This window comes from Equus asinus, chromosome 1, assembly GCF_041296235.1.
Source record: "Equus asinus isolate D_3611 breed Donkey chromosome 1, EquAss-T2T_v2, whole genome shotgun sequence".
NCBI lineage: Eukaryota > Metazoa > Chordata > Mammalia > Perissodactyla > Equidae > Equus > Equus asinus.
This window is the reverse complement of record NC_091790.1, coordinates 208,684,240-208,711,500: the sequence shown is the minus strand read 5'-3', so window position 1 is coordinate 208,711,500 and position 27,261 is coordinate 208,684,240. Positions and strand designations below refer to the sequence as shown.

The following is a 27,261-nucleotide window of genomic DNA, read 5'->3' as shown; positions in this document are numbered from 1 at the left end:
ATGTTAAACTGTACAAATTTGTGACACACTTGCTTCACTCTTAGCAAATAATGAAAGCCTTTTTTTCATATCTGATTTTCTGCTGTGGCAGTCTAAGATATTATAAGTATAGATATCATTATTTGGTGAATTTATGGGAAAATGCACAGAAGGAATTAAAAAGAAGAATACTAAATTTCACTTTTCAAATGAAATGTATTCCTGAACTCCAAGTACTTGATATCACTGCTTATAACACTTTATGCCTTTTCCCTCAAATTCTTTTTTTTATAAACATCATATTTATACGGTAAATCATTTTATTGACATGAAATAAGCTTCAGGAATGCTTCGAGAGTCATTTGAAAGTACAAATCCCTGTATTGTTGATAAAAATCTTCTAAAATTAGATAGCAGTGATGGTTGCACAGCTCTGAACATCCTAAAACCCATGGAGTTGCAGACTTTAGAAGAGTGACTTTATGGTATGTGAGTTATATCTCAATCAAGCTGTTTATAAATCTTTCTATGAAGTGAGGATACCTTTGCTACCAAAACTTGATAATGTTGTACACACAAAGAACTATAGACTAATTCCACTTACCACCATCAATAAAAACTCCTAAGTAAAGAATTGACAATCAGAAAAAGAGTCCCCAGACTGTAGTTCTTTTAGGGTAAAGTTGATTCAAGTTCACGTCAAGTATAGGCTGTTGTTTTATAGTCTCTTTAACTTTTTATTTTCCATTTTTCACTAATATAATTTCAGCTTCAAGAGTTGTAGATTAAGGAAATAAGGGAAAATTGATTGTTGTTGGGGACAAGTCTGTGAAGAGAGGCAGGAAGATACTGGCTGGTAAAGAAGGGAGTAGAGGAGAACAGGAATGAAGGCTGAAAGAGTGGTCTGTTTTCTGCTTATTCATAGGTTTTGGGAGTTTCATATCTGAATTAAGCTTGTACTGTGAAGGATCACTAGGCAGTGAGACCCACTTTGAGACATAGGCCTCTTTTGGATGCCCGTTATAGATTCTTAGAACAAAAGAGATGGCAGCCAGCACGTTTTAGAACCAGAATGGGCTATAGAGACTGCCCAGCCTGGCTCCTTTACACTCTCCTATTCCATTTTACCCTGAAGGTCAGAGGTTTAAGTGATTTTTTTATGAGGTTACGTAGCTGTTGGTGGAAGAGTGGAAACTAGAACCCAGACCTTTTTATAGCACAGGGTCATTGATCTGTATTTCTCCCATAGGTTTCTTTCACATGATTAACCATGTTTAGTACTGTCAATATATCTATCCACTGTAGTCACTCTTAGGAAAGAGTTGTTGAGACTTGACTGCCTGTTTTGGTGGAGAGAACAGCCTGTTCTCCTTGTTGGTTTTTTCAAAGTAGGACCTTAAATGCTTTTTTTTAAAAACAGCATTATCTTTCTTTTCTTCTTGTTTTGGCTTTTAGGTGCTGAGTTATTTTCACCATCAAAAGAAAGTTCGGCAGGGAGTGGAAGAGATGCTTTATAGATTATATAAGCCCATCCTTTGGAGAGGATTAAAGGTATGCCTGTTAAGTAGTCTATCCATGTTTGGAATGTACTAATTATGCTTTTGAATTTAGCATACTCGAATTCAAAATTGTAATAAGTAGTAAAAATAAAACTAGAGACTTGGAACTTTGTGAAATTTGGGGATGAATGTTTTATTCATTTATTAAAAACATTTTTTAGGGGCTGGCTGGTGGCAGAGTGGTTAAGTTTGTGTGTGCTCTGCTTTGGCGGCCCAGAGTTTGCAGATTTGGATCCCAGGCATGGACCTACACACTGCTCATCAATCCATGCTGTGGTAGCATCCCACATACATAATAGAGGAAGGTTGGCACAGATGTTAGCTCAGGGACAATCTTCCTCAAGCAAAAAGAGGAAGGTTGGCAACAGATGTTAGTTCAGGGACAAGCTTCCTCACCAAAAAACAAAACAAAGAAAAAAACTCACTTTTTTTTTTTTGTGAGGAAGATTAGCCCTGAGCTAACATCCGCTGCCAATCCTCCTCTTTTTGCTGAGGAAGACTGGCCCTGAGCTAACATCAGTGCCCATCTTCCTCTACTTTATATGTGGGATGCCTATCACAGCGTGGCTTGTCAAGTGATGCCATGTCTGTACCTGGGATCTGAACCAGCAACCCCTGGGCTGCCGAAGTGGAACATGTGCACTTAACCACTGCGTCACCGGGCTGGCCCAAAAGCTCATGGTTTTTAGGCCCGTTAAACTAGGAATCTGAATTAGTCTAGTGCTGACTACACAGTTGGAAGGGGAGTAGTTGTGCTAAGTAAACCAGCAGAGGTGTTGGAAGGTCTGCAGAGCTAATTGGACTGTCCTGGTCCTCAGGACCTCCTGCTGGTGACGGGGGAACAGGGTGGTAATATTCTAAGAAGTGTTCAAATGAACACATGAGTAATTTTCACTGCAGGTAACTCTGGTGTCAGGCGTGGGATATGATGGTCACTGTTAATGCCACAAGGAGGGCTCTGAAGGAAGGAAACAGATCTTTTAATATCTCTCGACATTCGACATTAAATTGAGAGTTTGGTGTGACTTAAGGAAGATCTCACAAGTTTGGTCCATTTAAATGTTATGATTGTCTTTAATTTGTAAATAAGTCTATATTGAGATACTAGAAACGTTACTTTAGGAACTCTATACTGAAGCCCTTGAATGTCATCTCTTTCTATTCTGAAACACTCTTCTTTTATTATTCTAGGCCAGAAACTCTGAAGTCCGGTCAAATGCTGCACTGTTGTTCGTTGAAGCATTTCCTATTAGGGATCCTAACTTTAATGCTGTTGAAATGGATAGTGAAATTCAGAAGCAATTTGAAGAACTCTATGTACGTATTTCATGTGGTCGAGCTCCTACGGCTTTAGCTCTGTCTAGGCCTGATGTGCATCCTGGTCATCCCTCGTAACTGCCTGTGCACTGGCCCCCCAAGGGCAAGCTTTCCAGATATTGACCTTCTTCAAGGAAGTCCATTCTCTCCCTGGTAACTTCTGCAACAGCGTGGACCCGCGGTATCCTTTCTTCTTCCTCTTATCTCCTTTGGAACACCTAGTTGTTTATTACTTTATATAGTTTTAAATGTTTTATGTGTACTCTTGTTTCCTCGGCAGAGAGGCAGTATGACATAGTGGTTAAGACACATCCTGGGCTTGATTTCCTCTCTCATTTAAGCTGTGTAACTTAGGGCAGGTCACTAACTTTTCTGTGCCTTTTTCTGTGAATTACGGTTGGTGGTATTACCTACTATAAAGTTGTGGGTAGTATGAGTGAACAAACTCTGGTTGTATTTTAAGGTGAGACTACAAATAATGCTTGTCAAAATAGGTTTTTTCAGATGACTGATTTTTCAAATGAGATGTTAAGACATTAGAATGTGACATTTATCTCCAAGGGATATTGTGGATCTTTTTCATCTAGCTGGAGAGTGGTAGCCTCTGGTTGTTTCTCTCTGTTCCCTGACATTTGCAGGGTTTCCTAACACAAGCTAAAAAATATTATTTGTTGTCCTAGTTAGTAGAGCAAAATTTTAGGAAGCTGTAGCAAAAATACCATGATAATGATGGTTACCCATGGCACTCCTAAAATACTTCCTTTTGTTTGTTTGTTTTCTGATGTATTGTAAAAAAACTCAGACATGCAGAAAGTAGACATAAAAGTATAATGCATATGTGTATACTTACCTTTTCATACACACATGTACATACACACATATGCACCCACATACATGCATATGCATGCATTCACTTATATATATATATATATAAACACCCCCCACACAGACACGCACAGACCCCTGAAATGAACAGTCATTAGTGTTTTGCCATGAGTGCCTTACCTACGTGTATACGTATCTAAAATTCCTTGAGGATGATGGTTAATTTTGTGGAGCAAATGTTGCTTTGCAAACTAAAACTAGAGTTTGGTAGGTTTTAGTCAAAAAACTATAAGAAACTTGCACTTTTTATTTATTTACTTATTTATTTTTGGTGAGGAAGATTGTCCCTGAGCTAACATCTGTGCCAGTCTTCCTCTGTTTTGTATGTGGGTTGCTGCCACAGCATGGCTCGATGAGCGGTGTGTAGGTCTGCGCCTGGGATCCGCGCTTGCGAACACTGGGCCACCAACGTGGAGCGTTTGAACTTAACCACTGTGCCACCGGGCCAGCTGTAAATTATATTAATTGTAAATTAAAGGAATCTTACTGTGAGAACATCATAGTTGGTAGAAATATCATATGAATAAAAATGTTTCCAAGATATGAAGGCTAATGGCTTTTTAGCAATTGTGTAATATGTACATGCTAATAAGTTTAAGAGGCAGGACTTATGAAATAATTATTTTACGGTGGAAAAAAATTACACATAGGAATGGCAAATTCTTATTAGAGAAAACACCTGAAAGATATTCTAAATCCTTGCTAGAATCAAAGGAACTCAACCATATTAAGATTGGAACACAGAGTAATCTATATTTGGATTAATCATCCTGAGTTTTGTTTTAGTTTTATTAACCTTTTAAAAAATAAAAGTTATTAGGGGCTGGCCCCATGGCCAAGTGGTTCAGTTCGTGCACTCTGCTCAGTGGCCCAGGGTTTCACTGGTTCAGATCCTGGGCGCGGACATGGTACCGCTCATCAGGCCACTCTGAGGTGGCGTTCCACATGCCACAACTAGAAGGACCCACAACTAAAATATACAACTATGTACTGGAGGGATTTGGGGAGAAAAAGCAAAAAACAAAAGATTGGCAACAGTGGTTAGCTCAGGTGCCTATCTTTAAAAAAATAAATAGGTAAGAATTATTAAATGCTATTTTATTTGATTTTAAGGGAAGAGGAAAATTAAAAGAATTGTTCAAGTCAGTTAAATGTTTGTTCAGAACAAGAAATATTAAATTCTAATTAATTCCTGTAAATTTAAAAAATAGTAGATGTAGGTAGGGGCTGGCCCCGTGGCATAGTGGTTAAGTCCGGCATGCTCTGCTTTGGCAGCCCTGGTTTGCAGGTTTGGATCCTGGATGTGGGCCTACACCACTTATCAAGCCACACTGTGGCAGCAGCCCACATACAAAATAGAGGAAGATTGACACGGATGTTAGCTCAGGGCTAATCTTCCTCAAGCAAAAGGGAAGGAAGATTGGCAGCAGATGTTAGAGTAGTTGTATATTCTAGTTGTGGGTCGTTCTAGTTGCGGCTTGTGGGACGCCGCCTCAGCGTGGCTTGATGAGCAGTGCTATGTCTGTGCCCAGGATCCGAACCAGTGAAACCCTGGGCTGCTGAAGCAGAGTGCGTGAACTTAACCACTTGGCCACGGGGCTGGACCACACAAAGACAAGCACAGGCCGGACTTGGCCTGCGTGTTGGTTAAGAGTTGACCGCATTGGATGAGGTACTGAGTAAAAGGAAATCAGTCTTTTAAGAGGATTGATGAAGGAGATAATCCGATAAATAAGAGCAATGATTACTTTCTGGGACCCTCCATGTGCCTTGACTGTTCTTGCACGCTCTTTGCTCTGTTAGTGCTTCTCAATCCTGAGTAATATGGAGACTTGTTTTGAAGATAAGAAATTGAGGCCTCCCGTGAGTGTCTGTAGATGTCGAGATGCAGTGATTTCTCCCGTAGAAACAGCATTGCAAGTTAAGTGCCACCGTTTTGAGTGATTATCTGGTGACAGTGTGATTGGTTGGAAACAGATGTGGGCCCTGAGTTGTATGAGACTATGTGGTTATAAGGTGATTATCCAGAATATATTTTTGAAGAATAATATTGTAAGTAATTCATAGAAAACAAAATCTCTAAAACCTGTGAATTCCAAATTTAGATCCTCAGATTGCTAGAGTTTTCTTCTGTTTTTTTTCTTTTTTTTTCTTGCCATTTGTTTTCTCTCAAATGATTTGTCATCTTCACTTGTCCATTTTTATCTTTGAATAAAGGATTGGGTTGATTTGGTGGTTGGCGTGGGTTTTTTTCTGCTTGTAGAGCTGTGTCTTCAGTAGGCTTCCTCCTTGAGTGCTAAGTTGGTCGTGGTTTTGTGTGAGTGGGTAAGCGTGTCAGCAGATAGGATTCCCTGTAGGTTCTGTGGATGAGGGATGGGCAGGCTGGTGACCCCACCGTTAGCAGGTAGGGAGGAGCCTTCCCTCTGGTGGCATTCTCTCCTTTTGTGTTTCCCCTGTGGAGGTTTTGCAATTGTCACTACTCCTCTGTGCTCCTGTCCCGCAGTGTGTATTTTGGGAACTCTTCCTGGCCGGTTGTTTACCCTGGGAGCAGGTGCTCACTCCTGAACCACCACGCTGTGCTGGGAATTGTTTGCAGCCCTTGTATCATCTCTAGTCCTGACCCGGGGTTTGGGCCTGGCCTGAGTCTATGCAGGGCGTAGGAATGTCCAGCTCACAGCCTTTTCTGCTCCTTTCTCCATGAATCTATTCCTTATTTGCTTTCTTTCTTGTAGGAATCTTGCAGTCTTTTTGTTTCCAGCATTGTTGTCTCTATTTTCTTATTTGTCAGTCTGGTCAGATTTTGGGGAGGAGTGGAAGTAAGTGCTCATTCATCCTAATTTGAAGCTTTTCTTTTTTTCTAATTATGGAATGAAAATTATTTTATGTTTCTGTAAATAGAGCGCCTGGTGCATTGAACCTCTACCCCCTTACACCGTCTCATTGCTTGCCGACCCAAGCCTGACCTAGCTCCTCTTCCCCTGTTTGGAAGTAGATCTGAGGTGTCACACCATTTCAACTGTAAATACTTCAGGAGGTATTGTTAAAAGATAGGGACTTTGTTTTTTTAAGTATAATCATACCGTTGTCATAACTAAAGAAAGATGAATAATGATTCCTTAATGTCATCAAATATCTAGTCCTTTTTTTTTAGCAATATTTCAGTGACTTTTTTCCAGTTTTGTTTGAATCTATGTCTAAATAAAATCCATACGTTGTGATTGGCCGATGAATTGTTTAAATCTCTTGGACTGTCAGTTCCCTCTCCAGCAATCCCTTCCTCTTTCTCTCTTTGTTTTTGTTATTGTTATCTTGCTATTTTTGTTGTCGAAGAAACCAAATTATTCTTTTGTTTCCCATGGTCTGAGTTTTACAGAACCTATTCCTGCGGTGTTCCCTGCCCTTTGTATTTCCTGTAAATTTGTAGTGGGATATAGAGTTGATGAGAGTCACGTTTTTGTAGGGATTTTGTTTATTGTGTTAGATTCTTCATGACACTTGCATACTTCCCTTGGGGTGCATAATGTCTTGTCTCTTTTTGTCCCGTTAGCACCCACTGACGAGCGTGGCCTGGATTGACTCATTACAAGTAGAGTGACTTTATTCGGGGCTGAGTGCGTTACAGCACTTTGGAAATTCACGGGAGCGGTTTCCGTAGGCTGTGTGTGCTAAGATCAACTGAAGTCTGTATTTCCCACTGAAAGTGGAGCTGGTGTCAAGGCCCTGCTGTCAGCAGAGTCCTCTGGCTGGGACTGGCACATAAGGCACCACATGTGTCTGGACTGTCCTTAAATACTTGGCTATGGAGCTGATAGCTAATCGGAAATCCATGAGTCTACATGACCAGTCTTTGAAATGTCTGTGTTGTGAATGCCCTGAGTGCTAATGTGCAGAGCAAATATTGATGTAAAGGGAACAGATTTAAGATTTTTAAGCCTTTCTCCCCCTCCTACTTATAGAGCCTTTTAGAAGATCCTTATCCGATGGTCCGTTCCACAGGGATCCTTGGTGTTTGTAAAATAACTTCCAAATACTGGGAAATGATGCCTCCAACCATTCTTATTGATCTCCTCAAGAAAGTAACTGGGGAACTGGCATTTGATACGAGCTCAGCTGACGTACGCTGCTCTGTCTTTAAGGTAAGATTCAAAATTAGATAAGTAGTATTTATTTATTGTAGAATAGTGGAAAATACCGAGAAAGAAAAATGTAATGATCCCCCCAATCCTGCTCCGTAGATTAGCACTATTGACATTTTTGTTGTATATCAAAGTAATGTTCTTAAAAACCAAATTGAAAGTGATTTCTACAAAAACTGTCTACTTGAAATAATACTAGTTTTTAGTGGGGGGAGCACAGCATTTTAGAATAGTAACTATATGTACTTAAAAGTGGAAAAAATTATTATACATGAAAATTGACCTTTTTGCTATACTGTATGTACCTTTAATAAGAACCTACAAAAATATCCCTTCTCCAGTTATCCAGCTTCAACAGTTACCAGGACGTATCCAGTCTTCTTTTTTATCTGTAGCCCCATTCCTTGTCTGCCACATGGTTACTTTGAAGCAGATCGCAGACATTATATCAGCTCATCTGTAAATATTTCAGTACGATTTTTAGAGTATAAGGTCTCTTTAAAAATAAAACCCTTTCTCCTAATAACTGGGAAAAGAAGATGGTCGGGCGCATCCGAGCTTCAGACAAGTTGGTACTGGACTGCGCTCGGGCCGGCTGCTTGGCTGCCCACCTGAGGGGTGTGTGGGTGTAGCCGTGTCGGAGTCTGAGTCTGACAGTCCTGGGGCTCTATGCCCTCTGGTTTTCATGCAACATCAAGTCAGGAAACAGAATTTTGGGGCTGTTAAAAAATATGTAAAAGGCTTCTTGAACACCAACTTTAGACGCAAACTGGCTTTGGAGCCCACTCTACCAGCAACTGTTCTGGGTTTCTTTCAACTCTAAAAATCCTTTAAAATTTAGCTGAGAAAGCATTGAAAAATTATTTTATAACTGCTTTAATCTTATTTGAGTGAAACAATGGATGAACTGATTATCAGTCATTGAAACTATACTAATTCATTAAAAGTATGCTTTTTATATGAAACTTTTAGGAAAGTATTATTTTCTGTAGGTACGTTTATTTCTTTTACTAGTAGTTCTGGTAAAGATGGAACTGAATGTTTTCTTTTTTTTGTTTTAGATTGGCACCTGAGCTAACATCTGTTGTCAGTCTTTTTTTCCCTTCTTCTCCCCAAAGCCCCCCAGTACACAGTTGTATGTTCTAGTTGTGGGTCCTTCTGGTTCCTCAGCAGGGCCTGATGAGCAGGGCTAGGTCTGCACCCAGGATCCGAACCAGCAAAACCCTGGGCCGCTGACGCGGAGCACGTGAACTCAACCACTTGGCCACAGGGCTGGCCCCTGAATATTTTCTTAACTGAGTTTTTCTTTACTGAACTTTTTATTGTTTATGTTTTAATTCTGAACTATTTATGTTTCTCCTTTCTTGTAGTGTCTGCCGATAATTTTGGATAACAAATTAAGCCACCCATTATTAGAACAGCTTTTGCCAGCACTAAAATACAGTCTCCATGACAATTCAGAGAAAGTGAGAGTGGCTTTTGTTGATATGCTGCTGAAGATTAAAGCCGTGAGGGCTGCTAAGGTAGAGTGAACAGGGTTTCCCTTATTTAAGACATGAAATCAATAAGCGCATTTGTTTTCATCAGCAAAAACACAAAGCAGTTCTTATTCCAAGAGTTTTAGTAATAACATTTTAACTAATTGAAATCTGGTATATCCTACTAATTGTTTGTGTCATAAATTTTATTTAGTTTGTGATTTTCATTGAAGTTTCTAGGAATGTCATCACTGTGTATTTTCTTTTCGAAAGGTGTTAGTGTAAGCAGCCCCTGCCTTAAATTATATTTTTATCATTTGCATGAAAGTTTTTGTTGAAATATTTAAATACTTGGCACATAGTAAGCACTTAAATACTACTTTGAAAAATGTTGAATATGAAATGCCTCCTAGCCCCACGTTTTATAGAGGGAAGCGAGGAGATACTTGTTTTATCATAATGTACATTTTGGCGTGGTGTAAACTATTGAAGTGAGAATGTTCTTCTTTAACTCTAGTTCTGTTCCGCTTTTGGCTAAAAATGTTAGTTATGAAATTCTTCATTGTTATTTGGTATTATTATTTGTGAGCTTCCTTCCTCCACACAGGAGTTCTCTGAAATTACTTTAAAAGGCCGTTTTGTCACGGCACAGGATTTGCGAACAACCTGAGAGTCCATTAGCATCGGGTCAGCCACACAGACGTGTGGCGCGTTCATGCAGTGAAATAATGCTGTGTGGCCATGAAAGGGAACGAGCTTACATGGAAATACCACTAACATGTAAGAGTAAAAGCAAGTGTAGACGTGTGTAGTGTGCTGCCAGCTGCATAAAATGGGGAACATACAGAGATATTTTCTCAGATGCCCATAAAATATCCCTGGAAGCAAACAAGGCATCAGTAACAGTTGCCTGAGTGAGGGGGATGGGACACCCAGGGATGGGGCGCTGGGGAGGCCTGACCACTGCATGGGAGGTGCATTGTTTTATGCTTTTTGAATTTCAAACTGGGAATTTTTTTTATGTTTAAAAAAAACAACAAAGAATATTTTGTGTGACTTGTGTAGTAGGAATACCCCATGTCATACCTCGGTGCTTTTGTTGAAAGTCATTTGGCTGTGCGTGGTCTGTTCCGGACTCTGTTCTGTCTCATTGATCTGTTTGTTTGTCCTTAGCGAGGTGGCGCTGTCTTGATTGCTGCTGCTTTCCAGGAAGTGTCCAGTGAGTCCCCCAGCGCTGTTCTTTTGCAACCCTTTGGCTGGTTTAGGTCCTTTGCATTTACATATACATTTTAGAATTGGCATGTTAGTTTCAACAAAAAAGCCAGCTGCAATTTTGATTGCATTTGTTAGAACAGTCTGTTAAAACTATAGTTCTGAATCTGAAAGGGAAAATTTTGGCTTAGTATTGTGTTTAAAGTGTGAATCTGTTTGCAAAGGGTTATTGAAGTAACGGCTGGTGAGGAAATGGAGAGAGCAATTGTTTTCAGTTTATTAATGAGTCTACTCAAGAGAACGGGGCGGGGGGAGGGACCAGGTAAGACAGGAACAAAAGGTCTGGATTTGGGGGACTGGCAAGAGCAGAGAAAGAAAGCATAGTGCTTTAATGAAGTGCTTCTTTTCTCTTAATCCTTAGCTCTGCAAAATCAAGGCAGAGCGATTGAACTGTGAGATCTCTGGAAGGTTTGTGATGGGCACACAAGCTAATTCTCCTTGAAAATCAAGGTCAAGGTTGACAGGCACGTGGAGAGGCAACTAACGGGGGTGGCTGATCATCCAGCAGGTGGGAGTGACCTGGGCAGTGTGTGCTAGGCTATCAGGCACTGGTTGTGCTGTGTTACCCATGGACACATTTGCACAGTCATGGTCTCCTGCAGATAGCTTTAGAAGGAATGAGAGTTGCCCTTTCTTTTTATTTCCTTTGTAAGCCATGGAGGGCTGAGCTCAGAGGGGCCCAAAGCTGCGTCTTAGTCTCAGAGGCCCTGGGCCAAATGACTGATACATGTTAGATAATAAAATTAAATAAAATTATATTGTATGGTGAAGGAGCAGTTACCAACTTAGTTAGGCTTCTGTCTGTGTTTTTCATTGTCAGTGTTAGTAATTTCAAGTTGTTTACTGTTTATTTTGAAATTCTACATTTCTCGCTTGTCTATCTGAGATTTAGGCTGAATTAACAGTTACTGATATTGAAACCTCTTTATTAAAAAGAATCTTAGGTTTATTAATATACAGTTATTCTTAACATTAGAAGTGAAACACCAGTTACCCATTTGTTACGTTCTTGTCTGTTGTAGATCTCAACCTGTGGTTGATATGTTTGGGTAAAATGAAACCTCAAGGTAACTGAAACAAAACAAATGAGAATCCTGAAGTAATCAGAATTGTTCTGCTTTTTGTTTTAGAAAAGTGAATCAAAGCAAACAAGCTAATGTGCAGAGTTTCTGGAAAGGCAGACGTGCAGGGAATGTTAGTTGTGAGAATTGTTCCTGGAACCTCGGCATTTGGTGGTACAAGGTGGCTCGTGCCCATTCAGGATGGTGTGGTCTCCAGGAGCCATCTTTTTTTTTTTTTTTTTTAATACGCATTTGTGCATATTGGATCCTAGTTCTTTTTTTTTTTTTTTAAGATTTTATTTTTTTCCTTTTTCTCCCCAAAGCCCCCCAGTACATAGTTGTATATTCTTCGTTGTGGGTCCTTCTAGTTGTGGCATGTGGGACATTGCCTCAGCGTGGTTTGATGAGCAGTGCCATGTCCGCACCCAGGATTCGAACCAACGAAACACTGGGCCGCCTGCAGCGGAGCGCGCAAACTTAACCACTCGGCCACGGGGCCAGCCCCCAGGAGCCATCTTTTTAAAGTGAAAGGGGACAGACTGTGGAAAACCTCTCTTTGGGTACAGCCTCCCTGGTCGGGCCATTGTGCTGTGAGTTAAGGTGTTTCTCACGGGTAGTCATTCAGCCAGGTTGAACTCTGAGGTCTTGAGGCTTGAAAGGCTCCACTGAGTTCTCAAGCACAGGGCTTTCTCCTCTCTTCTTTTTCCCTCTGCGGATCTGTCTGTTGCTGTGCTTGCACGTTCTGGAGTTGACATTCAGCTAATGCCATGGTTATTGTGGCCCAACACAAGTTCTCACTGTGGCCCCCTGCTGCCAACCAGCACATGCTTGGGGAAGGAGTGATGCTACTGCTGAGGCACTGCCTCCCAGAGAGGCTGCATTCAAGGGCTCACAGTCTGGAGCTGTTGGCCCCTGCTGCCGACCAGCGCATGCTTGGGGAAGCAGTGATGATGCTGCTGAGGCACTGCCCCCCAGAGAGGCTGCGTTCTAGGGCTCGCAGTCTGGAGCTGTGGCCCCCTGCTGCTGACCAGCGCATGCTTGGAGAAGGAGTGATGAGGCTGCTGAGGCACTGCCTCCCAGAGAGGCTGCATTTGAGGGCTCGGCAATCTGGAGCTGTTGGCCCTGCCCCTTCACATATCTACTTCAGTGCTGGCCTGCATGCCTCTCTCATCTCCTTTCTGTGATGTTGCAGGCAGCACAGCAGAGTAGGTAAAGGGTGAATCTATTCGTTGGTTTGTGTTGAGTCACTCTGAGCCTTGGTTTCTTATCTATAAAGGGGATACTAATATCTACTTTGAGATTGTTGTGAAACTACAACAAATAGTTATGCAGAGCCCTGAAGTGTTTTGGGAAACATTTTTTGCTGGCATCATCGCCCACAAGTGTGCTAGTGTGCTGTTCAGAGTTATTCGTTGATGCACTCAGACGCAAAACTAACCGCCGATCTGGGCTGGCACCTGTGGGCAGACAGGGACCACGGCAGAGGAGAGAGGAAAGGTGAGAGAAGGTGTTAAAACTGTCAGAATGTGAATACTAGTATTTATCGTTCTTTTTCTTTTAAACCTTGAGAGCACTACCTCTAACTCGCGAATAAGTCTCTCATCGCTTCATTTCTAAGCCTCGCTCAGTGCTGGAGTTAGTTGGCAGCAGGTTCTTTTCCACGAAGCTGCCTGCCTCCCATGGGGTGAGGGCAGGAGCTGGGCCCTCTGCTCCCCTCTTCCCGTGGCTTGCTGTTGGAAGCACTGGCTCTTGTTTGCCTCCCCAGCAATAGAGTGTGAGTACGAGGGTTTGGTGTGGGATTTGGGGTTAGTTGTTGTCTTTACTCCAGTAACTTTTTCAGAAACCAAGAGGTGTCTTAGTGGAAGTGTCCTGGGAGCGTTTCAGGGGGTCATAATCAGTAGTGTCCAGTGCTCAGAGAGTTCCTCTAAGGAGAGGGCATGAATTTGTCCATCTGAATTTGCAATAAAAGGTCACTATGACCTTGGCAAGAATAACTTCAGTGAGGGTGGACTAGATCCGTGTGGATTGAGGTACAAGTGAGAGTGACAGTGAAGGTCTGGGTGTAGGCGGGTTGCTGAGAGGGGAGCAGCAAAGGTGGCAGCTGGAAGGAGATGGGAAACACTTCAGAATTTTGTGTGCGGGTATTTTGCTTTAAGGGTTGGAACGATATGAAAGTACATAAATGCTGGTGAGAAAGATCTGATTGAGAATATTGAAAAGACACAAGGATCATTAGAGCCAGGTCCTCAAGAAGAATACCTGTCAGTGGTATTGTACCCATTATATAGACGAGGAAACTATTTTGAGTGTATTTGCGCAGGATTACCAGCTGATAAGTGACTGGGACAGGATTTGGACACTCCAGCATTAAAATCTCTTTTTCTCTAATTCCGTGATATTTTTTCTTGTCTTGAATTTCTTGCTTAGAAGTTTGGCCCTAGCAGGCAGTGGAGAGCTTCCATGCTTTCCAGCAGAGGGGCACAGGACAGTCTGATCTTCAGTCACGTGGCAGCAGCTGTGAGCGGGGCTGGGGCCACGCTGGTCATCTAGGCAAGCTGGCCCCAGGGAGGGAGGGAGGGGCACTGCTACAGAGCGACATGCTGGGCAACCTGGGTGTTCCTGAGTGATGCCTTGTGTCTCTGAGGTCAGAAATGGGACATCCGTGAGCTTTCTGTGTCAAAACTGTTGTAAAGTTTTTCGCTTTTCACATTAATGGGCCGAAAGTCATGGTGTTGTAGGAAATACAGAAATTATTAGACTGATAATCATAGCTATCGTTTGAGAGTTTACTGTACGTCAAGAATGGTACTAATTGGGGCCGGCTCCGTGGCCGAGTGGTTAAGTTCATGCGCTCTGCTGCGGCGGCCCAGGGTTCGGATCCTGGACATGGACATGGCACTGCTCATCAGGCCACGTTGAGGCGGCGTCCCACATCCCACAACTAGAAGGACCGGCAACTAAGATATACAACTGTGTACAGGGCGGGTTTGGGGAGATAAAAAAAAAAAAGAATGGTACTAATTAATTATAACTCTCCCAACACTCTTATGCTTAGGTACCTTATCTGTCAGTGCCTTTTTTTTTTTGTTTTGAGGAAGATTAGCCCTGAGCTAACTGCTGAACTGCTGCCAATCCTCCTCTTTTTGCTGAGGAAGACTGGCCCTGAGTTAACATCCGTGCCCATCTTCCTCTACTTTATATGTGGGATGCCTACCACAGCATGGCTTGCCGAGCGGTGCCATGTCCACACCTGGGATCCAAACCGGTGAACCCCAGGCCGCTGAAGCAGAACATGTGCACTTAACTGCTGCGCCACCGGGCCGGCCCCAGTGCTTTTTAAATATGGATTTATTAGTTCTAATTTCTCTACAGAAGAGTCTCAGATTCTGGTATATAGTCATTTGAAATGAATTTTCTTGAATATGAAAATCAGTTCCTTTTTGATTACGCTCTGGATATGTTGCTTAAAATCTTTTCAAGATTACAGGAACAATTGATGTTTTCCTTCTGCATGTGTGCTTTATTTATAGTTTTGGAAAATATGCCCCATGGAGCATATTTTGGTTCGCCTGGAATCGGATTCCCAGCCTGTGTCTAGGCGCCTGGTGAGCCTCATCTTTAACTCGTTCCTGCCCGTGAACCAGCCCGAGGAGGTGTGGTGTGAGCGCTGCGTCACCCTGGTCCAGATGAACCATGGAGCCGCCAGGAAGTTCTACCAGCACGCCCACAGGCACACTGCCTGCACGAACATAGGTACTGAGCACGGCCGCTCTGGTGCTTACGAGTTCTCCCTAAAGCAGAGTGTTACGTGGGCTCAGGGTTTGTCATTTTAATAAACTTTATGCTTTAATGAATTTCTTAATGATTTCCCTTAATCTAATACTTTTATTTGGGATTATAATTTTACTATTAGAAAGATAATTTTGTTGAAGAAACACGTAAATTATTTTTATCTTAAACATTTTAGCAAAGCTGATTCATGTGATTCGCCATTGCTTAAATGCCTGCATACGGAGGGCGGTAAGAGAGCAGCAAGAGGACCATGCTGAGAGGGAGAAGGAGAAGGAGAATGCGAGTGTAAGTGGAACGCGCCGCGTCTGGGGGAACGCCGGACCGTGCTACCTGGTGGGGACAAGGCAGGCGCCTCTACCTCGTTGCTTGGAAGAGGGCAGAGCATTAATCGTTTCCACGGACTGTTTGTTAGGAATGTTTTTGTTTTCTGTTTGTTCCTTTAGTATTGATACTTCAATTCATTATTTTGGGGTATCACAAATCATGTTTTGAAAGAATTGCTGTATATTTTTTATAGTTCATTGTGAAGTTTGGGTAGGATTTAATTCAGAGGAAAGAGGAAAATTTATTATTGGTAGCACCCTGTCTCAAATTTTCTTTGCCTTAAGCCTCTCTGTATGTTTTAATTTGACCTGAGGGTAGCATATCTGCGTTGGATTTTGGACACTGTTGTATTTTACAGGGACACGAGTGGTGGCGCCCAAGGATTTACTCCTAGCCACTGCCGTAAGATTCTACTAGAAACATCTTGGGGTTGAATGTCTGGGAATGAGCTTTATTTAGAATTATCTTTTTTAAAAAAGTAATTTATCAAAGGAACTGTTGAGCTGTTATTCCTTCAGAGTCCAAAGTGACCAGTGATATAGTAAGAAAAGAATGTTTAAGCCTTAGACTTTTACTACTTAGAAGCAGTATCTTAAGCTTATAAGTAAACTCTCATGCGTATGTCCATTGAAAGTAAAATTTTTGAATAGTTTCGTAGTGCCCAACGAGGTTAGGAAATTGGCCTTTTAAAAAGAAAGTCACAAGACATTTTATCCTTTTGCTGAGCATGGTTCCTCATGTTGGCAACAAGGCAGGGTCCCTGCATGGTCTGATCTCGCCTCACTCCCCGTCCTGTGTGCTACCACCTCTGACAGAGGCTTGCTTCCTAGGCAAGGCTGGCAGGTTTGCTCAGAGCTGAAGTTTTGGCTTTGCTTGTTCATTGGTTTCACTCCAGCCTGCCTGCATTGTGAGGACAACAGTGCTGGTCACAGTTACTCCTACGCATGCTGCCATCACACATGTGCCCATGGACTCACACCTAGTGGGGCCACCACTCCATCAGCCCAGCCCCTGTTTAAACATTTCCTTTTCTGTTTGTCTCAGCAAGGGAAAACAGATGTGGAATTAGAAGAGAAAAGAGTGTAGAAGAGTGAGTCTGGCTTTTATCCTAACAGCTGACGCTGACTAGTGGTTTCATCAGCTCCAGGCCGTTTCAGCCTGGATTTGGGAAATCCTCATCCGAGGGCATTCAGAGTTGCTTCTGCTTTTGGTTTTGGTGGAATTTGAGTTCCTCTCTTCAGAGTTTTCCCCTCAGTATGTGGATTGCATGGGCAGAATTTTTCAGGGAAGTCATCCCATTGCTTATAATACATCTTCAGAACCTTCACTGGAGATGCCAGCATGGTGACCTCAGTCCAGGACACAGGGCATTTGGGGAGTCCCCGTGTGCAAAGTAGATGCAGCAGTGGGCAGTGAGCTAAAAGTGCCGTGTGAAGGACTGAGCACAGATCTCTCTGGGCCACCCTTGCAAACTCCTACTGATGGAAATGGTTTTGCAAAAGAGCAAGACATATTTTGTAACCTAACAGGTGAAAAACTATTACATTGTTTCATTATTGAAGGCACCCCCCACACCTCCATTGTTAAAACCCTAGCATTATTGAGAAACTTGTGGTTGTACAACATTTTATGTCAATATCTGTACCATTAGAAAAGGCAAGGGTTTAGAAATATGTAGCTCCATTGTAACCTATGCTAGAAAAGAAATACAATTTGTCATATAGATCTTCTAATTTTAAGACTATCTAAATGGCTGAAAGCAACAATTTTTGAAGGATTCTTTTACTTTTTCTCATTGCTATCTACTAAAATCAAAGATGTTATCTGCCAAAAATAAAAAGGTGGCTTCCTATTTAATGAAATCTTGCTTAGGAACTTGGCAAAATTTTTGTAAAGAAGTAGTGACTTTCTCATGAAACTTTAATGGTAGAGCTGCTATGCTTATCAGTGGAACAGTAAAAAGTAAAATTAAATACAGAATGAAATTTTGTCAATCTGTTATTTGTATCATTCTTATAGTAGTTTCTAAGACTTTGGTAGTTTCATTGCTTTTTAAATTTGACAAAAACTCATTCAAAGTATTAAATGCCTATTGAAAAATTCAACTTTCTATAGAAACTACCCTTACGTTTTCTGTGTACCCCCATTAAACAAGTTAATTTTCTCCCCGGTATCTTTTTCCATTAAATTTGAATAGATAGCATAAAAATACCAATGCCTGAAATGAATCATCCTTTGCATCTGAAGGTTGTCCCCTTTCAGGAAGTTGTCTGCATTGGTATTTGCAGGTTATCAGACTCTTTGTTACAGTCACACCACAGGGCTCGTTAGCAGAGCCCATCAGTGTGGATCTGAGCTGGTCACGTCCGAGCGCAGCCTGCGGTGGGCTGGAGGAGAAAGTCAGGAGGGGGTACTCCGGCTCTGAGTTTCACCAGTAGGCTTCAGAGAAACAGAACGTTGCTACTGTTGCCAAGGCCAGGAACTGTGGTAATCTGTCCCCTGGCAGTCACAGCTGCCACAGGCAAAGGTGAGAGATTTGCAGAGGTTGCTGCAAAACCTTCCTTTGACTAAAGCTCGCGCAGGCTCCTGCTCTGGCTGCCACGGCAGCCGGCTGAAGGACAAGCTTCTGCAGAGATGCCTTTTTAGAGACTGGAACTTTAGGACATCCCAAACACTCCCACTCAGGCAAATGTGGCCTCTGTCACCTTTTGATAAAGAAGCCCAGCATCTCCAAAGACCAGCATGCCTGGTCCGTCCCTGCCACCTGTGACTACAGGAATTTCTTTCTCAAGTTTTTGGATTGAAAAGCAGTGTGGGTCTCTGGCTCTGTGGAGGAGAAGAGGAGTTTGTGAGACGCACTTGTGGTTTAAACTGAACACGCAGAACATAGCAGTAGTTATTGCTCACTGCCACCATGAGTGCAGAAAATGTAAATCCGTGTATTATTTTAGAACAAACCAAAGAAGCCCATGATTGAGTGGGAGTTGATCATCGTCAGTCATTACACCAGAGTCTGGGGATCATACCCCACAAGCCCTGGAGGATGGCGGTGGCTGGCCAGAGGTACATCCAGTGTGGTCTGATGGGTGGAGTTGCAGCTGAGTCTCAGCAGTAATCACATTTAAATATATTAGGTTTTAGAGCCCTTCCCTTCCCCCACCAGTCTGTTCATATTGAGGTTTGTGGTGAGAAGTGACATCTTTTAACAAATCAGAAGCTGTATCTTGTGGTTTATACATGTTGATTTTTAGAGGATTTTTAATTCAGATAAACTGTTTATTGAAAGGATATAGGGTTAATTTAGAATTTATTTCTTGAGTGGGCTTTAAGAACAGGTTTACCTCTAATAGAGATTCTCAAATAGAGAATAAAGTCATTTTACGACTTGAAAAGAGACTTGATATCCTTTACATTTCTGCCTTAGGCCTGGAATTCTGGGATATGCTGTTATCTTAATACTTGTTATGGTTTGATTCTTTCACAATAAAATTATTTGTGTCTTAGGTTCTGGACAAAACACTGTCAGTAAGCGATGTTGCATCCATGGCAGGTTTATTAGAAATCGTTGTGATTCTATGGAAAAGCATTCACAGAAGTATGGAAAACAATAAAGAGGCCAGAGTTTACACCATTAACAAGTTTGCCTCTGTGCTCCCTGAGTACCTGGAAGTGTTCAAGGTAAGGCTGGCCGCGCTTGTCAGCAGGCTTGGTGAGATGGCACCATGCAGTTTGCAGAAGTACCCGCACTCTTTCCTCTCTGTGCCTGGCTCCTCGTCTGTGGCAGGAGAGGCTGAGCCGGCACTCGCCCTGCAGGCCAGCCAGCCTCGCCCTTCTCAAGGATCGGGGACATGGCTCTTTCAGGGTCCTGTCCCAGCACCCAGGGAAGTGTTGGGCGAGCTCTCAGGTTTTCTGTCTCTAATAGTCTGGGACACGATTTTAGAATCCAGTCTCACTTGCTGGGAATTGAGAAAGAGGAGTCTGTGGACATCGAGATACACTAGCACCGAAGTTTGGGGGCAGTTTTAGGCATTTGGCAACACACTGTAAGCTAACATGTTTCTGACATATCTGAGTTGTGTCTGCGTTCTTGGGACAGACAGACCCAGGTGTGTGACTTCTGTTTGGATGAAGGAAACCTTCTCATTCCTTGACTTCTTACTTCTGAAGGAAATTTATATTTCAAAAACAAAAATAAGACTGATAGCTAAAAATGCAAATTTGTTCCCAATTATGAAGAGAGCATGGTTTAAGTATAGAAAGATCATAGGTCTTATGAACCACCCTTCTTTCGGTAAATGTTACTCTTGGCTCTTCTACAACTGCTTATGTGTCCTGGGACCTCTTAGCTTTTCTGAGCTGTATTTCTGTGACTCTCGCATCTCTGAGCTTCATTCTGCCTCTAAAATACAAACGTGAGCTGCCCATGAAAGTAAATCTAGGTTGCCGAAGTTACTAGGGCATTTGAAAAGCTCAAAATAATTACACTGGGGTGAGAAACCAGCACTATCAGAAATCTCAGAAGATGCACACAGAAGCCCATAGGACACTGGATGAGATGGCAAATGAGCAGTGTGGCCTGGGGATGTCCAGGAAGCCCAGGAAGGCCGTTAATTAATTCAGTTAGTTCCAAATGATTCTGGCAGGAGAGCCTGTCTCCCCTCAGTAGCTGAGAATATTGTGGTCATCCAATAAGTGAATATACAATCTATAACCCGCACATAGAGTGGAATCAGCAGCAATTACCAGTGTAATTCTGTAACATTAAGAAAATATTTTCCTTTTTTGTTAGGAGTTAGGGGTAAGGGTGGGTTTATTCTAACTGAATGCATATTAATTACAGATCAGATTTTGATGTTGCTCCTATTTCTGTTTCATGTATATTTTCAGGGAAATTGTTATTTCTTTTTCTTTTAGAATTTACCATCCCTCATTCTCCCAACCAAACAAGGATATTGTTTTGCTTTGTTTTCTTTTTGTTTTTTTTTTTTTTTGCTGAGGAAGATTTGCCCTGAGCTAACACTTGTGCCAGTCTTCTTCTATTTTATATGTGGGTTACCGCCACAGCGTGGCTGACGAGTGGTGTAGGTCTGTGCCTGGGATCTGAGCCCATGAACCCAGGCCGCCAAAGTGGAGTGCGCCGAATCTAACCACTACACCATGGGGCCAGCCCCAAGGATATTTTTTTTTTTTTTAAGATTTTTAAAATTTTTTTTCCTTTTTCTCCCCAAAGCCCCCCAGTACATAGTTGTATATTCTTTGTTGTGGGTCCCTCCAGCAGTGGCATGTGGGACGCTGCCTCAGCGTGGTTTGATGAGCAGTGCCATGTCCGCGCCCAGGATTCGAACCAATGAAACACTGGGCCGCCGGCAGCGGAGCGCACGAACTCAACCACTCAGCCACGGGGCCAGCCCCAAGGATATTTTTTATTGAGTGTTCTTGATTGAGTCTGGTCTACTGTTTGCTTTATTGTTGTAATAATAATAATGTAGCTACAGTTTTTCAGCACTACCATGTACTAGGTACTGTCATTGGTTCTGATGTGGTTTACCTCACTCAGTTCTCCTAATAACTCTTTCCCGTTTTGCAGAGGAGGAAACTGAGACTCAGAGACTCCAACCTCTTTGCTCTGTGTTCCAGCTAGTTAGCTTGTGGAATCTGATTGGACTTGGATTTGGCAAAGTAGCTCCAAAGTCTGTACATTTTCCATTAAACTGCCGTCTTCCTGAAGATATTCTCATTATTTTATTTAAAATTTTTTCTTTGACTAGTTTCATTCTCTTGAGATTTATGTTCAGGATACCAAGTGTGTAGAGTTAATTTTTTTCCTTTCATCAGTATTTTTACAATAGACGTTAGTGCCTTGACACAAGGAATTTTGTCTATTCTGGGTACTGATGTATCCCCAGGATCTAGATTGGTGCCTGGTACACAGTAGGTGCTTAATAAATATCTGGAAAAATTAATGCATCACACAGAGTAGTGGAATGTCATATAAAACGTTGAGAATACGTCTCAAATGTGAAGTTTACCAATAGGTGTAAGTTTTCCTGTTGAGCATTGGGAGGATTACTCTAGTTCCTACTGAGTGACTTTGAAAATAGGTTATTGGGAAGCTTTATGAACAGGCTTTCAAAACATCATCGTGTTTAAATACCCTTTTGTTTTGTTTTCTTTTTATGCTTTTAGGATGATCGGTGTAAGATCCCTTTGTTCATGCTGATGTCCTTCATGCCTGCTTCTGCTGTGCCTGCATTCAGGTATTCTCTCTGCTTTTCAGGACAGCAGTGAGGTGGGAATCCTGCGTCATTGTGCTTAGGTGTCAGTCTGACATTCAGCAGACTGTCACACCTCAGTTCCAAGTCCACAGCCACTTCCTCCCTCCTCTCTCCCTCTCCCTGTGGCAGGGAAAATAGCCGGGTGCAATTTCTGGTGGCTCTGGAGTGCTAAGGAAGGTAGGAGGAGACTACGTGGCACTAAAACAGTCTCTGAGCTGTAACGTCTGGGCTATTTCTAAAGCCCGATGTGATGAGACTCTGAAGCTGTTATCCGCCATGGAGCCGTGGGCTGCATGTGGCTCTGACGGCTGGAACATGGCTCTCTGGGTTGAGAGGTACTGTGAGTGCAGAATGCACACACCGAGACTTGGTGTGAAAAGAAGAATGTAAAGTATCTCATTAGTAGTTTTCTATGTTGATTACATCTTAAAATGATGTTGTGGATAGATTGGGTTAAATAAGATATATTATTGAAATTAATTTTACCTGTTTCTCTTTGCTTTTTTAAATGTGGCTACTAGAAAATTAAAAATGACTTACATGGCCTGCTTTTGTGGCTTGCATTATATGTTTTGTTGGACGGTGTTGCTCGAGTGTTGGTTATTATCTCAGTAAAAATTACTTATTTTTATTCATATTATGAAAAATGGATGTTTTGATGCTAAACAAAAATTATTCCTCCAAAATTAGGGTTCTTTGCTCTAGAGTCTGACAGAGGTGACACAGACATGAAAGGCTGGGGGTTTTATGTGACTGATGTGTCCTTGATAACTTAATACCTATGTTGGTATGTCTGGACTGTGTTGAGTCTAATATTCCTAAAGCTTTCAAATTCAGTATTTTGTATTGAAACTTATCTCCTGTAGTAATTGTGAGAAAACAATATAATTATTCTGCAGCAGAGAATGTCCAAGAGTTCCTGTGATAGGAAGGGCTTAAGTACCCTCAATTTTTGGCTTCTTTATTTTCCTCACCTTTTAGAAAAGTGGGAAATTGTTATTGAAATATGAGATCTGATTTTGTGTATTTGACATTTTCAGCTGTGGTGTGATTTCCACGTTAAGAAACCAAGAGGAAGGAGCAGCAGACAAGAGCTACTGCACTTTGTTAGACTGTCTCTGCTCCTGGGGACAAGTGGGACACATTCTGGAACTCATCTGTGACTGGCTGCCAGATGAGCAGCCCCAGAGTAAGGTATATTTGTATCATGTTTCTTTAAATTTGCTGAATGAGGATAACTCTGTATTAGAAATCTGCATGGTTTCCCGGAAACATATGTTTTATTTATCAGTTTACTGCTCTCTGTTCTTTCAGAGTAACTCAGCGTCTAAACGTAAAGTGCAAATCTGTGATACACGCCCAGTCAAACCCGAATTGGCCTTGGTTTACATAGAGTATCTGCTGACCCATCCGAAGAATCGAGAGTGCCTGCTATCGGCTCCCCGAAAGAAGCTTAACCATCTTTTGAAAGCACTTGAAACGTCCAAGGTAACTTTCTAGAACAAATACAGGCCCTGTGAACGTTGAGTGATTCCATGAGTCATAGGAGTGATAAAGTAAGATTAAATTTTTCATATTTGTAGTATAAATTTTTCCAGCGGGAAAGGAGTTGTGTTATCTGGCCCCTTCCTCCAGTGTACAGGCGAGGACATCAAACTCAGGTGACTAACTGGGTGGCAAGATGGGGACTAGGTCACAATTTCTAGGCCTTTCAGCCAAGTGGTGTTCAGAGCCCAGTGTTTTGTCAAGGCTGACTCCTGCGAATAACCCTGTTTCTGTGAACACGGGTCTGCAGGAAGACTTTCTGTCACCCTCAAGCTCTGTTGCTCTGCTCCTGCCCATTGTCGTGGGAATCCTGATTTCCCCTCAGTCCTTGGCAGGCTTTTCTAGGAATCGGTGGAGCATTCCTGTGAATTCACCATTTTCCTCCTCTCCTTCCTGGCTCTCTGGCCATCTCCTCCAGGGCCAGGCCTCAGAAACAGCCTGTTAGTGCTGCTGAGCTTGGTTGTGCCAGTGGCAGAGCCTCCGGTGCACCAGCGCCAGGCACCAGGTGGGAGAGGAGGGAGGTCTGAAGGGGAGAGGTGCATAGCACTCAGGGGAGGAGGTGGCGGGGCTGATGGCAAGCCCAGTACCTGGCCATGCGCTCCCTCAAGCCTCTCCAGCGTTCATGTCCAGGTGGGGGTGGGCAGCGCTGGGATTTTGCCCATGGACTAAGCTGGGCACCGGCTGCACTGGTATAGAAAGTAGGGCTGCCTGTGGGTTCTGGGAAAAGGGTGGATGTATTTCCCATCAGGCTTTCCTAGCAGGGGCACAAATGGTATTGTCACCTATTCAATGCTGGTGGGACACCCACCCCTCCATTGTGACAGCCAAACCCACTCCCACACATTTCCAAACACTCACGCTGCTCCTGCTGGGTGCAAGATGAGGGAGTTGCAGGCAGGCGGGAGGGTCTCACCCTGCCTGAGTGGCGAGGGACTGTTCCTGGGAGGCACTGCCTCTCTCTCTGTGTTGTCGGTCTGTCCCAACAGCACCGTCTTTCTTTGCAGACCTGGCCTCTCACCCCCAGCAGGCCAGAACCTACCCCAGGGGCAAAGGCTTTAACATACTCGCTCCTGACAGCTCCTTAAGCAATAACTTAAAGTTACGTTCTTGAGGGGAGAGGAAGGGAAGACACTGCAGACTTCTCGGAAGGCTTTGCTGTGCTGCTGAATCACCTCTGTTGCTCCACGTGTCCCTCTTGAAGCGCAGCTTTGTCAGGTGCTTCCGATCATCCTGGCCATGACTTATCAGTCAGAACGCAGCCTACAGATTTTTTTATTTTACAGGTGGATCTGGAATCAATTTTGCAATTGCCAGGTGTGAAACCTCACAACTTTAATGAAGCAACTGCCCTGCGAGCCTTCAGCCTCTATTGTCGGTTGAGTATTCATCTTCAGCACAAGGTGCGTCCGTCCCTGGCTCTGTATCAGAATAAGAAGCGCATTGGCACGGCTGGCCCAGTACTAATTCATCTTTCTGTTGTTGGACAGTTCTGCTCAGAAGGAAAGGTTTACCTGTCCCCTTTGGAAGACACTGGGTTTTGGTTAGAAAGCAAAGTTTTATCTTTTATCCAAGATCAAGAAGAAGAATATCTGAAGCTTCATAGGGTCGTTTATCAGCAAATTATCCAGGTTAGAAGTCTTAAGACGCAGAAACCTTTTTATTTACGAAGTTTGTGATGTGTTTCAAGATTTTATTTTCTGTTTTAAAGTTGTAACTTTAGACGTAATGTTGCTCTTCTTAAATCCTTACAGCGGCATTTAAAGATCTGTAGTTTATCTTTTCTCAAAGTATAGACTGCATAATTTTAATGTAATTTTACACATTCCATGTAATAGTGTTCAGTAATGTTTATGGAATTACGTAAAATGTGTTTCTGGATTTCTTATCAAAACAGAAATTAGAATTAATGTGTCTGTGGGAATCCTTTATAAAAATATCTGCTTTGTAAGATAACTGGTAGGACATCAGATGTGAGAGGCTTTGCAAACCTGGATTTATTCCCTTTTTTCCCTTTCTGTGGCCTTTGTTGGTAAATCACATCAGCACATCTGTCTCTTACAGACCTACCTGACCGTGTGTAAAGATGTTGTTATGGTTGGCCTTGGCGATTGTAAGTTTCAGATACAGCTTTTACAGTGGAGTCTTGGAATCATGCAAACAGGTATACTTCGTTCATTAAAGGACTAGTTTAGAGCAATTAATAATCAAAACCACTTCCTCTCTCCCTCCCTTACTTTTCTGGTCAGCACTCTTGCTTTTTTTGTGTGTGTATGTGTGAGGTAGATTGGTCCTGAGCTAACATCTGTTGCCAGTCTTCCTCTTTGTGCTTGAGGAGGATTATCGCTGAGCTAAGATCTGTGCCAGTCTTCCTCTATTTTATATGGGATGCCACCACAGTGTGGCTTGATGAGCAGTTCTAGGTCCGTGCCCAGGATCTGAACCTGTGAACCCTGCAGCCAGGCAGTTCACAGGTGTTTCTGACATTGGATGTGATGAAGTCCGGTTTCTGACGGGGCCTTGGGCTTCTGCTCCTTGCAGTTTGCTTGATTGTCAGGGGACTTGCCGTGTGGGAGGCTAGCGCAGTGGCAGCCCCGAGCCTCTCTGCTGCTCCCCGCTGGCATCTGTATGGCAAAGCTCACAGAATAGTTCTCTTATCTGCTCTGGACACTGGGGATGGTAAGTCAGGGGATGTTCAATGCCCCCTAGAACCCCTGGGAAGTGTGTGTTACCCCACGGACAGGGGTGACAGGGTCAGCCCTGGGACTCATCCCATGGTGCTCATGCTGGCTGCATACTAGGTGCTAAGTGAAATGTGTTCAGTGAGGGAGTGAGAAGTCTGCCTCTTTATAGGTGGTCTGGGCAGGCTGGCCACTGGAGCTGGGCTGTGTGATGTTCTGGAGCATCCTACCCGTGGGTCCCCGGGCCAGCTTCTCACAGCCTATCACATGATGGCGGGAGGAGTTGGGGTATGATCCAGAGTGTCTCCTCCACCTCTGGTCACACTGGCTAAGAAGTATCCTGCTGGGCTGTGACCCACAACCCTGACCCTGCCGCCTCCCTGGGGTAGCTGAGTTGCTGTATGGAGCTGTTTCTAAATTTTCTGAGTTGTTCTTACTACACATCCCCACGCTATGTTTGGTTCTTTCTGAGATCTATGGAAACTTGAAAATTTGACATTTAAATTCCTTTAAGCCTACATATTTACTAGAAGAGATTGAAAATGATATAATCTAGCAAATTCAACATTAAGTTTTGAAAATTAGATTCAATGAGTCAATAGTTAAGTTCGCAGTTAGTCATCTGGAGTCTTCAGTTTCGTCATGCAGACCCCAGAGGATTCTTGTCAGCAACTTCCGCCGTGTTTTTCTCTCCGTGCTTCTGGCACTGAGGTTGATACTTGTGCTGTGCTGGAGCTGGGGTACTGGCCACTCTGTTCTGCTGTTTCGAGTATACATCCCCTTGAATTAATCTGTACTCACAAGCAAGATTATACATTATTTATTTAAAATATCCACAAAGACTAAGTATTAAATAAAACAAATATTTTGTTTTAAAGTCTAGCTTTCTTTTGTTTAACTCTTTATAACTCTTACTTTCTATTGTGAAAACAGCAGGTTAAACTTAAGCTTAATGATTGA

General features: G+C 42.7%; 1 protein-coding gene across 2 annotated transcripts in view; it reads left to right on the top strand.

Moving 5' to 3' along the window:
• NCAPG2 (non-SMC condensin II complex subunit G2) overlaps positions 1-27,261 on the top strand; it is a 72,262-nt gene that overhangs the window by 18,905 nt on the left and 26,096 nt on the right. For both annotated transcript variants that reach the window (XM_014830489.3, XM_014830490.3), the window contains exons 10-22: positions 1,435-1,530; positions 2,730-2,855; positions 7,697-7,876; positions 9,247-9,399; positions 15,218-15,440; positions 15,655-15,764; positions 19,308-19,481; positions 21,990-22,060; positions 23,119-23,272; positions 23,393-23,566; positions 24,907-25,023; positions 25,111-25,251; positions 25,685-25,784. In XM_014830489.3, the coding sequence (XP_014685975.1) occupies positions 1,435-1,530; positions 2,730-2,855; positions 7,697-7,876; positions 9,247-9,399; positions 15,218-15,440; positions 15,655-15,764; positions 19,308-19,481; positions 21,990-22,060; positions 23,119-23,272; positions 23,393-23,566; positions 24,907-25,023; positions 25,111-25,251; positions 25,685-25,784 (1,819 nt within the window). The remainder of the gene's footprint in view (positions 1-1,434; positions 1,531-2,729; positions 2,856-7,696; positions 7,877-9,246; positions 9,400-15,217; positions 15,441-15,654; positions 15,765-19,307; positions 19,482-21,989; positions 22,061-23,118; positions 23,273-23,392; positions 23,567-24,906; positions 25,024-25,110; positions 25,252-25,684; positions 25,785-27,261) is intronic.